A 15,721-nucleotide genomic window follows, 5' to 3' on the forward strand; every position below is an offset into this window, starting at 1 on the left:
GTTTCAACCCCCAAACAAGCCTTTATTATGTGCCTCTCTTTCTTCTTTCATAGCAGTCTCCCCTCTTATGATATGGTACCACATTTTATTTTGTTTTTCCTATTTGTCTCCCATATATGTCAGTGAACTCTGAGAGGAGAGTTTCATATCTTCTTTCAGTATTGTGTCCTCTGCATCTCTTTGTTGTAACCTAACATATCCCAAAAAGTGAAATAACCATAGTCAGCAAGTTTTCTATTTTGTTGGCTCTGCATAGTATTTGAAAAAAAAGAAAATCCTTTTAAAATATAAATGGATTTAAGCAAGCATATACTTACCTATTCATTATCAAGCTTTTGGCCTTGATTATCTATAAGACATTTGAGGTTGTCAGGCATACATAAGCAATGAATGTATACTGAATAATTTAATTAATGAAAATTATTTGCAAGTGTAGATATTTCTGTCTTGGATTACTAAATAGATCAGATCAGATCAGATCAGTCGCTCAGTCGTGTCTGACTCTTTGTGACCCCATGAATCACAGCATGCCAGGCCTCCCTGTCCATCACCAACTCCCGGAGTTCACTGAGACTCACATCCATCGAGTCAGTGATGCCATCCAGCCATCTCATCCTCTGTCGTTCTCTTTTCCTCCTGCCCCCAATCCCTCCCAGCATCAGAGTCTTTTCCAATGAGTCAACTCATTGCATGAGGTGGCCAAAGTACTGGAGTTTCAGCTTTAGCATCACTTCTTCCAAAGAAATCCCAGGGCTGATCTCCTTCAGAATGGACTGGTTGGATCTCCTTGTAGTCCAAGGGACTCTTAAGAGCCTTCTCCAACACCACAGTTCAAAAGCATCAATTCTTCGGCGTTCAGCCTTCTTCACAGTCCAACTCTCACATCCATACATGACCACAGGAAAAACCATAGCCTTGACTAGACAAACAGTAGAATTTACTAAGATTGGAATTTTAGGAAGACAAATGGATCTCAGGAAAAGCAAGTTCAATTTGGAACACTTTGAATTTGTGATCTTGCTATGAGACACTCAGACATAAAGGTCATTACAGAAAGAGATCAAAATTTGTTAACGCTCTCTAGTTACAAGGAAAGATCTTTGACTTAGTCATTGAAAGCCTTAATAAAGTTAAAAGACTGAAAAAAAAGAGGGTAATTGCAAAGAAGAGAGCATTTAAATGAGAAATTAGTATCAAAATGAGAAATTAATATCAAAGCTACTTTAGAAACCCAATGCTTTTGGAAATTAAATGTCCACTTTTAAATGATGGGTGTATCTAAGAAGCCATGAAAATAAAATTAGAAAATACATATGACAGAATAAAAATGGAAAGATAATTTATCAGACATTGTTACATGAAGCTAAAGCTGCTCAATGCAATTAAATAAATGTGGAATCTTGAATAATCTATGAAATCAAATAATGGGCACAAGCATAAGATTTTGTGAAATTTGAACAAAATCTGTACTTTAGCTAATACTGTATCACATGTTAATTTCTTGTTTTTTAAGCCTTTGTCTAGTAAAAACTTTGTATGTATATATATATATATAAATAGCATGTATAATATATATATATGCATATATATATACTAGAAACTGAATTTTTGCCTAGTTAAGAAAGTATGACATTTTGATTCCACGTGTTTGAAAAAGTATGAATAGAATGCTAGATTTCTAACTTATATTCACTCAAAACTTTGACATAGTTCCATTTATTCTGGCATGTAGTATCCCTGCTAAAAGTCTAAAAAGCATATTATCTTAGTGATTTTTGAGGTCATTTTAATGACAGTAATTTTCTACACGTTTAATAATTTTTTTTTGTCCTTTATAGAAATGGTTTGAAGATGTTTTAATTTTTAGGTCATCTTTCATGTTTGGATAGTTTCTACTAGAATAGTGATAATTTTGAAAAAATATGGACCTGCTTTAGTGATAAATTTCTGCCTCTGTCGGAAAGTTGTCTAGATCTTTAAATAAACCAAAAATCAATAACTGAAAAAAATTTAGTTACAAATTCACTGTTTATGTTATTCTCTCAAGATCCTCTGCTTCTTATTTCTTAAATCTTCTTCTTTGACTCAGACACCATCATTTGTTCTTCCTTATCTCTTTAGTTGTTCATATTTTTCTATTTGTATGAAATTATATTAGCTATTTGATTTACACGAAACATTTATATATTTTGAAAACTCTCATATCTTCTTTTTCTGAAAGCTTTGAGGTTTTAATGTTTTTGCAATAATAAGTATTATTCTTTTAAAAAATATGGTAGTATTTACACATAGGCTAGGTCAACGATTGTTTTTCAAACTATGCTCTTATGTATCACATGCTTTATGATTTGCTATTTTCAGACTGAAGATGTATTCAATCATTTATTTCAAAATGTTCTATCAGATTATATAACCTACTAAACTGTAATGTTTTATTCAACCTGGCAGAACAGATGTCTGTTCATTAGTGACAAAGAAATTGCAGTGAAAATTACAGAGCTTGTATTCTTTTACTGTTTCCCTTGACATAAATATTTTTAATAAAACACTTTCTTTAATTTCAACTCAAATGTTAAAGCAGTTCATAAAATAAAAATGTATTTGTTAAAGCTACCCATTTTCTGGATGTTATTGCCCTTGGATTCTGCTAAAGAGACTGCTTATTTTATTAACTTCTGCTTTCTCTGCATTGTTTTTTACTTTTATATTTTTGTTTTAGAATATGTTAAAGTATAGCTATGATCCTAATGAAGGTGCTTGCAGATGCCCAAAGAAGAGTCTTTTTTTTCAAAACTGGGGAAGAAATTAATGGCTTTCACAACTGTTTCTGTGATTGAGAAATACAATTGAGTATCCGAAATGTGTTTGCCATTATATACTTTAAAATAATATTTCATATCATTACCATGACAGATAAGGAAGCTGAGGCTTAGAGAGATTGTTATTTTCTCAAAGCCATAAAGCTGGAAAAGGGAAAATTAGGATTTGAAAGATTTGCAGTTTAAATTGTTAATGTCAAATCTAAACTACCTCCCCCAGTGTATTAATTGGAGGAAAAAAAATGGAAAAGTTAATCTCTGGTGAGGGGTATGGTAAAAACTTCAGAGACAATCACTGCCAGTGTTTGAAATAGGTATAGCAACAAAGCACTTAAGTGTTTATTATAGCAAATTGTTTTTATAGTTTTTATAGTCAAAAGAAACAAGCTAAAACACCTGTTACTTAAACAAGATGCAATATATTGTTCTTAGTAAGAACAGCCAGGTTAAACTAGAATATTACAATCACCTGTGACAAATACAGTGCCCTTGATAGAATCTTTAATTTAGTTTATTAATTTAGTTCATTAAATTCTGGGGGCCAGACTTCTGTGAGCCAGATCTTGTACTAAGGTCTCTTTCGTAATGTTTTACCATCGTTAGTTTCTAACTGGTACATTGCAGATAGTGACTGCAGCCATGAAATTAAAACAAGCTTGCTCCTTGGAAGAAAAGTTATGACCAACCTCAGATCAATTCAGTTCAGTTAAGTCTCTAAATGTCCAACTCTTGGCGACCCCATGTATCACAGCACGCCAGGCCTCCCTGTCTATCACCAACTCCCAAAGATAACTCAAAGTCATGTCCATCGAGTCGGTGATGCCATCCAGCCATCTCATCCTATGTCATCCTATTTTTCCTCCTGCCCCTAATCCCTCCCAGCATGAGAGTCTTTTCCAATGAGTCAACTCTTCGCATGAGGTGGCCAAAGTACTGGAGTTTCAGCTCTAGCATCATTCCTTCCAAAGAACACTTAGGGCTGATCTCTTTTAGAATGGACTGGTTGGATCTCCTTGCAGTCCAAGGGACTCTCAAGAGTCTTCTCCAACACCATAGTTCAAAAGCATCAGTTCTTCGGCGCTCAGCTTTCTTCACAGCCCAACTCTCACATCCATACATGACCACTGGAAAAGCCATAGCCTTGACTAGACGGACCTTTGTTGCCAAAGTAATGCCTCTACTTTTCAATAGCTATCTAGGTTGGTCATAACTTGCCTTCCAAGGAGTAAGCGTCTTTTAATTTCATGGCTGAAATCACCATCTGCAGTGATTTTGGAGCCCCAAAAAGTAAAGTCTGACACTGTTTCCACTGTTTCCCCATCTATTTCCCATGAAGTGATGGGACCAGATGCCATGATCTTCGTTTTCTGAATGTTGAGCTTTAAGCCAACTTTTTCACTCTCCTCTTTCACTTTCATCAAGAGGATTTTTGGTTCCTCTCCACTTTCTGCCATAAGGGTGATGTCATCTGCATATCTGAGATTGTTGATACTTCTTCCAGCAATCTTGATTCCAGCTTGTGCTTCTTCCAGCCCAGCGTTTCTCATGATGTACTCTAGGGTGACAATATACAGGCTTGACGTACTCCTTTTCCTATTTGGAACCAGTCTGTTGTTCCATGTCCAGTTCTAACTGTTGCTTCCTGACCTGCATCCAGATTTCTCAAGAGGCAGGTCAGGTGGTCTGGTATTCCCATCTCTTGAAGAATTTCCCACAGTTTATTGTGATCCATAGAGTCAAAGGCTTTGGCATAGTCAATAGAGCAGAAATAGATGTTTTTCTGGAACTCTTTTGCTTTTTCAATGATCCAGCAGATGTTGGCAATTTGATCTCTGGTTCCTCTGCCTTTTCTAAAACCAGCTTGAACATCTGGAAGTTCACGGTTCATGTATTGCTGAAGCCTGGCTTGCAGAATTTTGAGCATTCCTTTACTAGCGTGTGAGATGAGTGCAATTGTGTGGCAGTTTGAGCATTCTTTGGCATTGCCTTTCTTTGGGATTGGAATGAAAACTGACCTTTTCCAGTCCTGGAAAACTGCTGAGTTTTCCAAATTTGATGGCATATTGAGTGCAGCACTTTCATAGCATCATCTTTCAGGATTTGAAATAGCTCAATTGGAAAACCATCACCTCCACTAGCTTTGTTCATAGTGATGCTTTCTAAGGCCCACTTAACTTCACATTCCAGGATGTCTGGCTCTAAGTGAGTGATCACACCATCGTGATTATCTGGGTCTTGAAGATCTTTTTTGTACAGTTCTTCTGTGTATTCTTGCCACCTCTTCTTAATATCTTCTGCTTATGTTAGGTACGTACCATTTCTGTCCTTTATTGAGCTCATCTTTGCATCAAATGTTCCCTTGATATCTCTAATTTTCCTGAAGAGATCTCTAATCTTTCCCATTCTGTTGTTTTCCTCTATCTATTTGCATTGATTGCTGAGGAAGGCTTTCTTATCTCTCCTTGCTATTCTTGGGAACTCTGCATTCAAATGGGTATATCTTTCCTTTTCTCCTTTGCTTTTATAAGGTTCTTTTCTTTTCATGGCTATTTGTAAGGCCTCCCCAGACAGCCATTTTGGTTTTTTGCATTTCTTTTTCATGGGGATGGTCTTGATCCCTGTCTCCTGTACAGTGCCACGAACCTCAGTCCATGGTTCATCAGGCACTCTATCAGATCCAGTCGCTTAAAACTATTTCTCACTTCCACTGTATAATTATAGGGGATTTGATTCCAGTCATACCTGAATGGTCTAGTGGTTTTCCCTACTTTCTTCAATTTCAGTCAGAATTTGGCAATAAGGAGTTCATGATCTGAGCCACAGTCAGCTCCCAGTCTTGTTTTTGCTGACTGTATAGAGCTTCTCCATCTTTGGCTGCAAAGAATATAATCAACCTGATTTTGGTGTTGACCATCTGGTGATGTCCATGTGTAGTGTCTTCTTCTCTTTTGTTGTTGGAAAAGGGTGTTTGCTATGACCAGTGTATTCTCTTAGCAAATATCTATTAGCCTTTGCCCTGCTTCACTCCGAATCCCAAGGCCAAATTTGCCTGTTACCCCAGGTGTTTCTTGACTTCCTACTTTTGCATTCCAGTCCCCTATAATGAAAAGGACATCTTTTTGGGTGTTAGTTCTAAAAGGTCATGTAGGTCTTCATAGAAGCGTTCAACTTCAGCTTCTTCAGCGTTACTGGTTGGGGCATAGACTTGGATTACTGTGATATTGAATGGCTTGCCTTGGAAATGAACAGAGATCATTCTGTCGTTTTTGAGATTGCGTCACAGTACTGCATTTAGGACTGTTTTTTTGACCATGATGGCTACTTCATTTCTTCTAAGGGATTCCTGCCCACTGTAGTAGAAATAATGGTCATATGAGTTAATATCACCCATTCCAGTCCATTTTACTTCGCTGATTCCTAGAATGTTGACATTCACCCTTGCCATCTCCCGTTTGACCACTTCCAGTTTGCCTTGATTCATGGACCTAACATTCCAGGTTCCTATGTGGGCCTTAGAAAGCATCTCTATGAACAATGCTAGTGGAGGTGATGGAATTCCAATTGAGCTATTTCAAATCCTGAAAGATGATGCTGTGAAAGTGCTGCACTCAATATGCCAGCAAATTTGGAAAACTCAGCAGTGGCCACAGGACTGGAAAAGGTCAGTTTTCATTCCAATCCCAAAGAAAGGCAATGCCAAAGAATGCTCAAACTACCGCACGATTGCACTCATCTCACATGCTAGTAAATAATGCTCAAAATTCTGCAAGCCAGGCTTCAGCAATACGTGAACCGTGAACCTCCTGATGTTCAAGCTGGTTTTAGAAAAGGCAGAGGAACCAGAGATCAAATTGCCAACATCTGCTGGATCATGGAAAAAGCAATAGAGTTCCAGAAAAACATCTATTTCTGCTTTATTGACTATGCCAAAGCCTTTGACTCTATGGATCACAATAAACTGTGGGAAATTCTTCAAGACATGGGAATACCAGACCACCTGACCTGCCTCTTGAGAAATCTGTATGCAGGTCAGGAAGCAACAGTTAGAAATGGACATGGAACAACACAATGGTTCCAAATAGGAAAAGGAGTATGTCAAGGCTGTATATTGTCACCCTGCTTATTTAACTTCTATGCAGTGTACATCATGAGAAACGCTGGACTGGAAGAAGCACAAGGTGGAATCAAGATTGCCAATAGAAATATCAATAACCTCAGATATGCAGATGACACCACCCTTATGGCAGAAAGTGAAGAGGAACTCAAAAGCCTCTTGATGAAAGTAAAAGAGGAAAGTGAAAAAGTTGGCTTAAAGCTCAACATTCAGAAAACGAAGATCATGGCATCTGGCCCCATCCCTTCATGGGAAATAGATGGGGAAACAGAGGAAACAGTATCAGACTTTTATTTTTCTTGGCTCCAAAATCACTGAAGATGGTGAATGCAGCCATGAAATTAAAAGACGCTTACTGCTTGGAAGGCAAGTTATGACCAACGTAGATAGCATATTCAAAAGCAGAGATATTACTTTGCCAACAAAGGTCCATCTAGTCAAGGCTATGGTTTTTCCAGTGGTCATGTATTGATGTGAGAGTTGGACTGTGAAGAAGCTGAGCATCGAAGAATTGATGCTTTTGAACTGTGGTGTTGGAGAAGACTCTTGAGAGTCCCTTGGACTGCAAGGAGATCCAACCAATCCATTCTGAAGGAGATCAGCCCTGGGATTTCTGTGGAAGGAATGATGCTAGAGCTGAAACTCCAGTACTTTGGCCACCTCATGCGAAGAGTTAACTCATTGGAAAAGAGTCTGATGCTGGGAGGGATTGGGGGCAGGAGGAGAAGGGGATGACAGAGGATGAGATGGCTGGATGGCATCACTGACTGGATGGAAGTGAGTCTGGGTGAACTCTTGGCGTTGGAGATGGACAGGGAGGCCTGGCGAGCTGCAATTCATGAGGTTGCAAAGAGTCGAACACGACCGAACACTGAACTTAACTGAATTGATGCAGTGTTGTTCCTTACAGCATTGGACCTTGCTTCTATCACCAGTCACATCCACAACTGGGAATTGTTTTTGCTTTGGCTCCATGCCTTCATTCTTTCTGGAGTTATTTCTCCACTGATCTCCAGTAGCATATTGGGCACCTACTGACCTGGGGAGTTCCTCTTTCAGTATCCTATCATTTTGCCTTTTCATACTGTTCATGGGGTTCTCAAGGCAAGAATACTGAAGTGGTTTGCCATTCTCTTGTCCAGTGGACCACATTCTCTCATTCCTCTTCACCATGACCCGCCCGTCTTGGTTGGCCCCACATGACATGGCTTAGTTTCATTAAGTTAGACAAGAGTATGGTCCTAGTGTGATTAGATTGACTAGTTTTCTGTGATTATGGTTTCAGTTTGTCTGCCCTCTGATGCCCTCTTGCAATACCTACTGTCTTACTTGGGTTTCTCTTACCTTGGACATGGGGTATCTCTTCATGGCTGCTCCAGCAAAGCGCAGCCACTGCTCCTTACCTTGGACGAGGGGTATCTCCTCACTGCCATCCCTCCTGACCTTGAACGAGGAGTAGCTCCTCTAGGCCCTCCTGCGCCTGTGCATCCACCGCTCCCAGACCAACCTAAACAACATATTAAAAAGCAGGGACATTATTTTGCCAACAAAGTCCATCTAGTCAAAGCTATGGTTTTTCCAGTAGTGATGTATGGATGTGAAAATTGAACTATAAAGAAAGCTGAGTGCTGAAAAATTGATGCTTTTGGACTGTGGGTTGGAGAAGACTTTTGAGAGTCCCTTGGCCTGCAAGGAGATCCAACTGGTCCATCCTAAAGGAAATCAGTCCATAATATTCATTGGAAGGACAGATGCTGAAACTGATACTCCAGTGTTTTGGCCACCTGATGGAAAGAACTGACTCATTTGAGCATACCCTGATGCTGGGATAAGATTGAAGGTGGGAAGAGAAGGTGACGACAGTTGGATGGCATCACCGACTCAGTGGACATGAGTTTGTGTAAACTCTGGGAGTTGGTGATGGACAGGGAGGCCTGGCATGCTGCAGTTCATGGGGTCACAAAGAGTCAAACATGACAGACCGACTGAACTGAACTTAATTGAACCTCCCTAGTATAGATCACACCATATCATCTCCCTGAGAAACATGAGTACTCCAACATGCTGTAATCAAATTCCTACTTCTGCCTTTTTCTTCTTAACATTTATTCTTCAACCAGAGATAATTTGGTCACTTTAAAACATTAAATGTCATAATGCCATTCCTTTGGTTCATAGTCCTATAACTACTCCTCCATTCTCCCAGAGTAAAAGTTACAACTCTTACTATGATGTACTGATTTATAAATGATCTGCCCTCAGTCTCTTTTTTTTCTTCCTTAACTTCATTTCATACCCGTGTCCCCTTAATTTGTGTACTGTAATCACATTACATTCTTTTTTGATCACATTACATTCTTTTTTGTCCCTGGAATACAATAAATGTGTCATATATAAGAGTTGAGTACATAACTGCCATTTCCTTCTCCAGAATTATAAGCAATTTAAGTAGCCATGACCGAGAATTTTAACCAATGCATGCGAGCTAGGTTGCTTCAGTTGTGTCTGACTCTTTGCGACCCTATGGTCTGTAGCCTACCAGGCTCCTCTGTCCATGGGTTTCTCCAGGCAAGAATACTAGAGTGGGTTGCATGCTCTCCTCCAGGTGATCCTCCCAACCCAGGGATCTAACCCACATTTCTTATGTCTCCTTCATTGGCAGGCAAGTTCTTTACCACTAGCACCATCTGGGAAGCCCTACCCAAGGATAGTTTTCTCCAATTATAGGGATACAATATCTCTGGACTTGGACATTTTTGATAAATCTGCATGTGTATTAAAGATAAATGTTTTACTTTATATGAACTATATATATACATACACATATATGTATATATAATATATACCATATACATATATACACACATATTTTATTATATTTATTATTACAAATATATATTTACAAATATCACAAATATATTTACATACATACATATATATACACATACATATACATATATATACATACATACAGTGTATATATTTATGTGTGTATTATTTATGTGTATATATATGTATATACATGCATATATGTATACGTGTGTATAGCCAGTAGACCAGGTTTAGCCTGCAGGATGGACACCGTTGCCAACCCTTGACCTAAACTACTTGAATTATGATTCTACTGGCCTACCTTTTTCTGATTAATCTTCCTTTTAAACTGCCCTACACACTGTTCCAGAGATCTCTTTTAGCAAAACAATTGTGATCACGAAATCCCCCTGCATGATAAGCTCAGGAAGTTGAACAGGAGCTGTTCAGGCACTGCCTGGGAGAGAGGGTACAGATAATGTTTTCCAGGCACAGAGGGTGCAGACAGAAAACAGCATGGCATGTGCAAAAACTGTCAGCTGCTACAGGTGCTGATGACATGTGGCATTGTGTTAGAGATGAGGTGGAGAAGCTGCCAGTGACTTATTGTTGGAAGGAATTTAAGCCATTTTAAGAAAATAGAATATGTTATTTTTTTCCCACTGGTAAGTTGCTGTTTAAGGATTTTAGGGGGAAAATACATGGTCAGTTTATTTAAAAAAAAAAAATATATATATATATATATACATACACACATCCATGGATGGGCAAATACCTGTCCAAGTAAATACCTATGTAAATATCTGCTAAAGAAGTACTGTCATGTGGTATGAACACAAGCATTGTAATTCAAGGTTAGAAGTCTACTCTTTGCTTCACATTTACTACCTACTTAAGATGGGAAATTTAGTCAGTTTAGCTTTGGCTTCTACAACTAATAAGAAGATAATTAAACTTGATGAGAGCTTTCTACAGTTCCTACCAATATCAGCATGTTGTTGATTTACAGTAGATTCATATTTATGATTTTTATTATATATTTGTACAAGTCATATTTTCATATTTTGGTTCCCCCAAAGAATATTTTTTGTCACTGTGGGACATTTTTCACCTACTCAATATTGCCAGTAGAACTGGAACCTAATTGTTATGTTATATGCTTCTAATACTGTTTTTTAATCCTTTGCTCTATTTTAGCCTTGGATCAACTGTGCAGTTCTCTTGTGATGAAGATTATGTCCTACAGGGTGCTAAGAGCATCACCTGCCAACGGATAGCTGAAGTTTTTGCTGCTTGGAGTGATCACAGGCCTGTATGTAAAGGTAAGGAAGAGTCTTTAAAATAAAAATACTTTCCTAACATTTTAATAGTGTGAATTCATTCCATTGAATATAAATTTCAATTGAAACTGAATTGTAATGCAGGAAACATTTAGCTCATATATTTGACAATATTATTAAAAATATGTAATAGGCAAACCACTGTGTCAAATCCCAAGCAGTTTGCAGTCTAATAATCATATGGTAGCAAATTGGAACATTAAAATATGTAATACAGGCAATGATAACTCTTTTTGCCTTTTTAAAAATTATAACTCACCCTGTAGAGGCATTAATGTAGATATGGAATTTTAAACAATAATTGCACCTTAATTTGTATGCTTTGCCATTTTAATTGCTTAAATGTACAGTAGTCGTGATGTCAGTGGCAGTGCAGGTGGAACACTTGTTCTATGATTAGTTAATTTAAACTAAGACAAATCAATGAGTTCTCTGGCTTTTCATATTACCAGTAACTGCAGATAAGAATTATTTTCATATAAATTAAATGAAGCCCTTTTATTCTAAACTTTATTTAGCTACATTTGAAAATGAACACCTGATTCTGGCTTACTGGTGCTCTTGTTGCTTGTTCGTTGCTGTTGTAATTTTTAATAAATGGCATCTCTGCATATTTCAGTGTCTTAGTACTCAAAGTTCCATTAGCACTTCCTCTCCCTGAGGGAACATTTTCACTCAGTTGCCCCACCCTCTAGAGTCCTCTCAGACAGATTCTGGTGACTAGAGAAAAGATAGATTTGAGAGCTGTTGTAAGAGGAAAAAGACAAAGTATTTGACAACTAGCTGGATATGGAAGGAGAAAGCGATAAGAAGTTAAAGATGATGAGACTATGAGACTAAAGTCTATGATAGTAAAAAAAAGTCATGCTCTTAGTAAGTATAAAAAAACTGAATAGTGAAATTATATAGGTAATTTCATCATAGGCTTAATTTTTTAGGCACTTACTATGCATCAGGCACTGTGCTAACCACTGCATATACTCTGACTCATTTAAATCCTCTAAACAAACCAATGGAGTAAGCATTATTATCTCCATTTTAGAAATGAGTGTTGTGACATACAGAGATATCCAGTCACTCTCCCAAGCGCAAATGTTTGGAAAATGACAGAGTCTTTAAGAATGATATCATAGTTTGTGGAGAGAAGTCCAATTTCAGATCACTAAAGAGGGAATAGAAAATAGTAAAATGGAAGCAAATAGTTATATTCTATTCCCTTGGCAATGATAACCCAAAGTAAGAAGAAGAGAGAGCCTAGATTTTTCTTGGGTTCAAGTAATAATAATGTGAAACAGAGATAATGAGAAAATAAGATAAAATATGATCCTAAGGGAAGTTACATGATCCTAAACAAAAGCTTATTTGTACAAGTTGGTAAAAAACATTAAAAAAATTATTGAAATATGGTTGATTTACAATGCTGTGTTAGTTTAAGGTGTACAATAAAGTGTACAGTTATATGTATAAATATTTATTATTTTTTACATTGTCTTTCATTATACAATGTTACAAGATATTGAGTATAATCCCTGTTCTATACAGTAGGTCATTGTTGGTTATCTGTTTTATATACAGTAATATATATATTTTAATCCCAACTCCTAATTTATCTTTCTCCCCAGACCCATTTTGATAACGATATTTGTTTGCTTTCTGTCTGTGAGTCTACTGCTGTTTTCTAAATAAGTTAATCTGTATCTGTTTTTTAGATTCCACATTTAAATGTGGAATACAGTGTTTGTCTTTGTCTGATTTTCTTAACTTAGTAAGATAATCTCTTAGTTCATCTATGTTGCTGCAAATGACATTATTTCATTCTTTTTTATGACTGAGCAACATTCCATTGTATGTATGTATTACATTTCTTTATCCTTTCATCTGTCAGTAGACACTTAGGTTGCTTCCATGTCCTGACTATTGTAAATAGTCCTGTTATGAACTTTGGGATGCATGTTAAAATTCTTTTTTTCCAGATAGATGCCCAGAACTAGGATTTTAGGATCATATGGCAACTCTATTTTTATACCTTTGAAGGCAGCGCCCTACTGTTCTCCATAGTGGCTATGGCAATTTACATTGTCACCAACAGTGCAGTGGGGCTTCTTTCCTCCACACTCTCTCCAGCATTTATTATTTATAGACTTTTAGATGATGGCTGTTCTGACTGGTATGAGGTAATACATTACTGAAGTTTTGACTTGAATTTCTCTAATAATTAGTGATGTTGGGCATTTTTCATGTGCCTGCTGGTCATCTGTATGTCTTCTTTGGTGAAATGTCTTTTTAGATCTTCTGCCCATGTTTTGATTGGATTGTTTGTCTTTTTGATATTGAGCTATATGAACTGTTTGCATATTTTGGATATTAATCTGTTGCTGGTTGCGTTGTTTGCAGATGTTTTCTCCCATGTATAGGTTGTCTTTTTGTTTTGTTTGTTTTCCTTTGTTGTACAAAAGCTTTTAAGTTTTAAGAAAAAAATTAAGAACGGTTTACATGTTAAATATGACAGCTGCTAAAGAAATATAAAAAAATGTAAAGTTTACATGAAAGCCACTGTCTATGAAATATAACAATGACACCACAAAATCAAACTTATTCTTGGCTTTGAGATATGAAATATCTTGCTTTGCTTTTTATAAAGTGGACACTGAGTAAATAAATATTGTGGTAATTACTCTCACCAATGTCCTGACGATGAAAGAACAGTAAGCTGTTTAAAGTTGATTTCTTAAAAAAAAAAAAAAAAAAAAAGTTGATTTCTTATGATATTCTCCACTCAAGATATACTTATAAGGGACAAAAGTGAAAATTGAGGTTTCAAGGTAGTGGTGTCCACACGTCCAGTTTTACATAAATTAGATGTGTGCATTTCTTTTATGGAAAGAAAGAATGAGAAAGTAGAGGACAGATTAAAGAAAAAGATTAATGCAGGAACAAAGTCTCACATAGAAACAGAAATTGTAGCCAGATCATGGGATTTAAGGTTTACCTAGAGTGAGACTGATACTATAAACCATCTTTTTTCATTCAAGACTCTCACTTCAATAAGAATAATGATTCATATTTATTATGATGGTAAATTGCTCAAAGGCAAAACTAGTATTATATTATTTTGTTACCTTTTACAAACCCTGTAGTAGAAAGAACAGTTCTGTATTGACTTAAATCTCAAGAAATGTTTCTTGAATATTAATGCATGCATATTTTCTTTGGTTCTAAGATACATTATTGATATATTTATATGTATGTAAATATACATGCACAAACATCTGTGTGTGTGTGTGTATATATATATATATATATAGAGAGAGAGAGAGAGAGAGAGAGCGCTACATATATATTTTCACTCAATAGTCATCAGTCATTGTTGGAAGGTATAATATTTGTGTGTTCAAAATTCATTTATTATTATTATTTCATCTTAATATTACATTTCCTACAGATATTAATCATTTATACACAACTTTACTCATTGCATGCAGGGCACATGTGTGTATGGTTTATTGAAAAAAAAATTTGCTGGTAGAAGTCACTGGCTGTAGTGTTGAAACAGTAATGGAGAAAACATGCTGAAATAGTAATTAAAGTTTTAAAATGACTATTCACTGTGAGTCTGAATGAAGAACAGTTTTCAAGTCTCATGGGTGCTTGGACAGAATAAATATGCTTTTTTCCAGATAACAGCATAAATAACAGTATCAGTGCACCGCACCTTTGAGAAGTCATTAATAAAACTGCTGTCTATGTATTGCATGGTTGAGCAATTAAGAAATTGTGCTTTTAAAGGGACTTAAATTCACACAAACTGCAAATTATGAATCAAAAGAAAAAGGACAATTCAGAAATTAATATTAATAAATTTTACACAACCTCAGACAATAATTTTTATTCCCTAAATGGAATATGTATATGAGATATTTGACAATTTACTGTTATGGAAATAATTTTCCTTTGTTGGAAATGCAATAGATACCCAAAAGCAAGAGCTTATGCAAATAAGATTTATGTGGTGAATGGAACATATATAGAAAATTTATTTTAGATTTTCATGTTGTTCAAAGAAACATCATTTGAGAATTGGCAATGTTACCTAGGAAACATTTAAGAGTGTTAATCTTGATAGATTGGGAAAAACTTTTTTGACTAATTTTCAGTCTATATGTATTTGGCTTGCCCCAAATAATGATTTTTTTTTTTTTTTCTGTTAAGTCACAATGGTGAGGTCTATTCTTGAGAGTAATGGAAGAGGTGATTAAGACAAGATTAGAAAAGAAAGCCAAAAGTGGGGGAGGGAAAATATTTTTAAAAGTAGAGTAAAAACCGAGGAGTCACCTTTTAATTTCTTTATTCAATCAATCATCCAGTTATTTGTTTATTCACTTATTAACATACTGATTAATTTATTTTGGATTCCACAAACATTAATGAATGTAGGTATGTAGGTATATAGAATGTAGGTATGTCATATTAAACAGTACATGAGATACAAGGTATGTAAATTTTTTTATTATTTTGTATTGATTTGCAATGTATAAACACAAAATTAATACATAGTAGACTGTTTTGTGTACAAGAGAGGTAAAATCCTCTGCAAAATTCAGATGAAAGGAGATTATTTCCATGCTTGGAGATTGTCA

The 15,721-nt window shown here is 36.1% G+C and overlaps 1 protein-coding gene across 1 annotated transcript in view; it reads left to right on the forward strand.

The window, feature by feature from the left end:
* The window catches only part of CSMD3 (CUB and Sushi multiple domains 3), a 1,470,240-nt gene that overhangs the window by 644,170 nt on the left and 810,349 nt on the right, over nucleotides 1-15,721 (forward strand). The window contains exon 10 of the mRNA NM_001424929.1: nucleotides 10,942-11,066. Coding sequence (NP_001411858.1) covers nucleotides 10,942-11,066 — 125 coding nt within the window. The remainder of the gene's footprint in view (nucleotides 1-10,941; nucleotides 11,067-15,721) is intronic.

This window comes from Bos taurus, chromosome 14 (genome assembly GCF_002263795.3).
Source record: "Bos taurus isolate L1 Dominette 01449 registration number 42190680 breed Hereford chromosome 14, ARS-UCD2.0, whole genome shotgun sequence".
NCBI classification, from domain to species: domain Eukaryota; kingdom Metazoa; phylum Chordata; class Mammalia; order Artiodactyla; family Bovidae; genus Bos; species Bos taurus.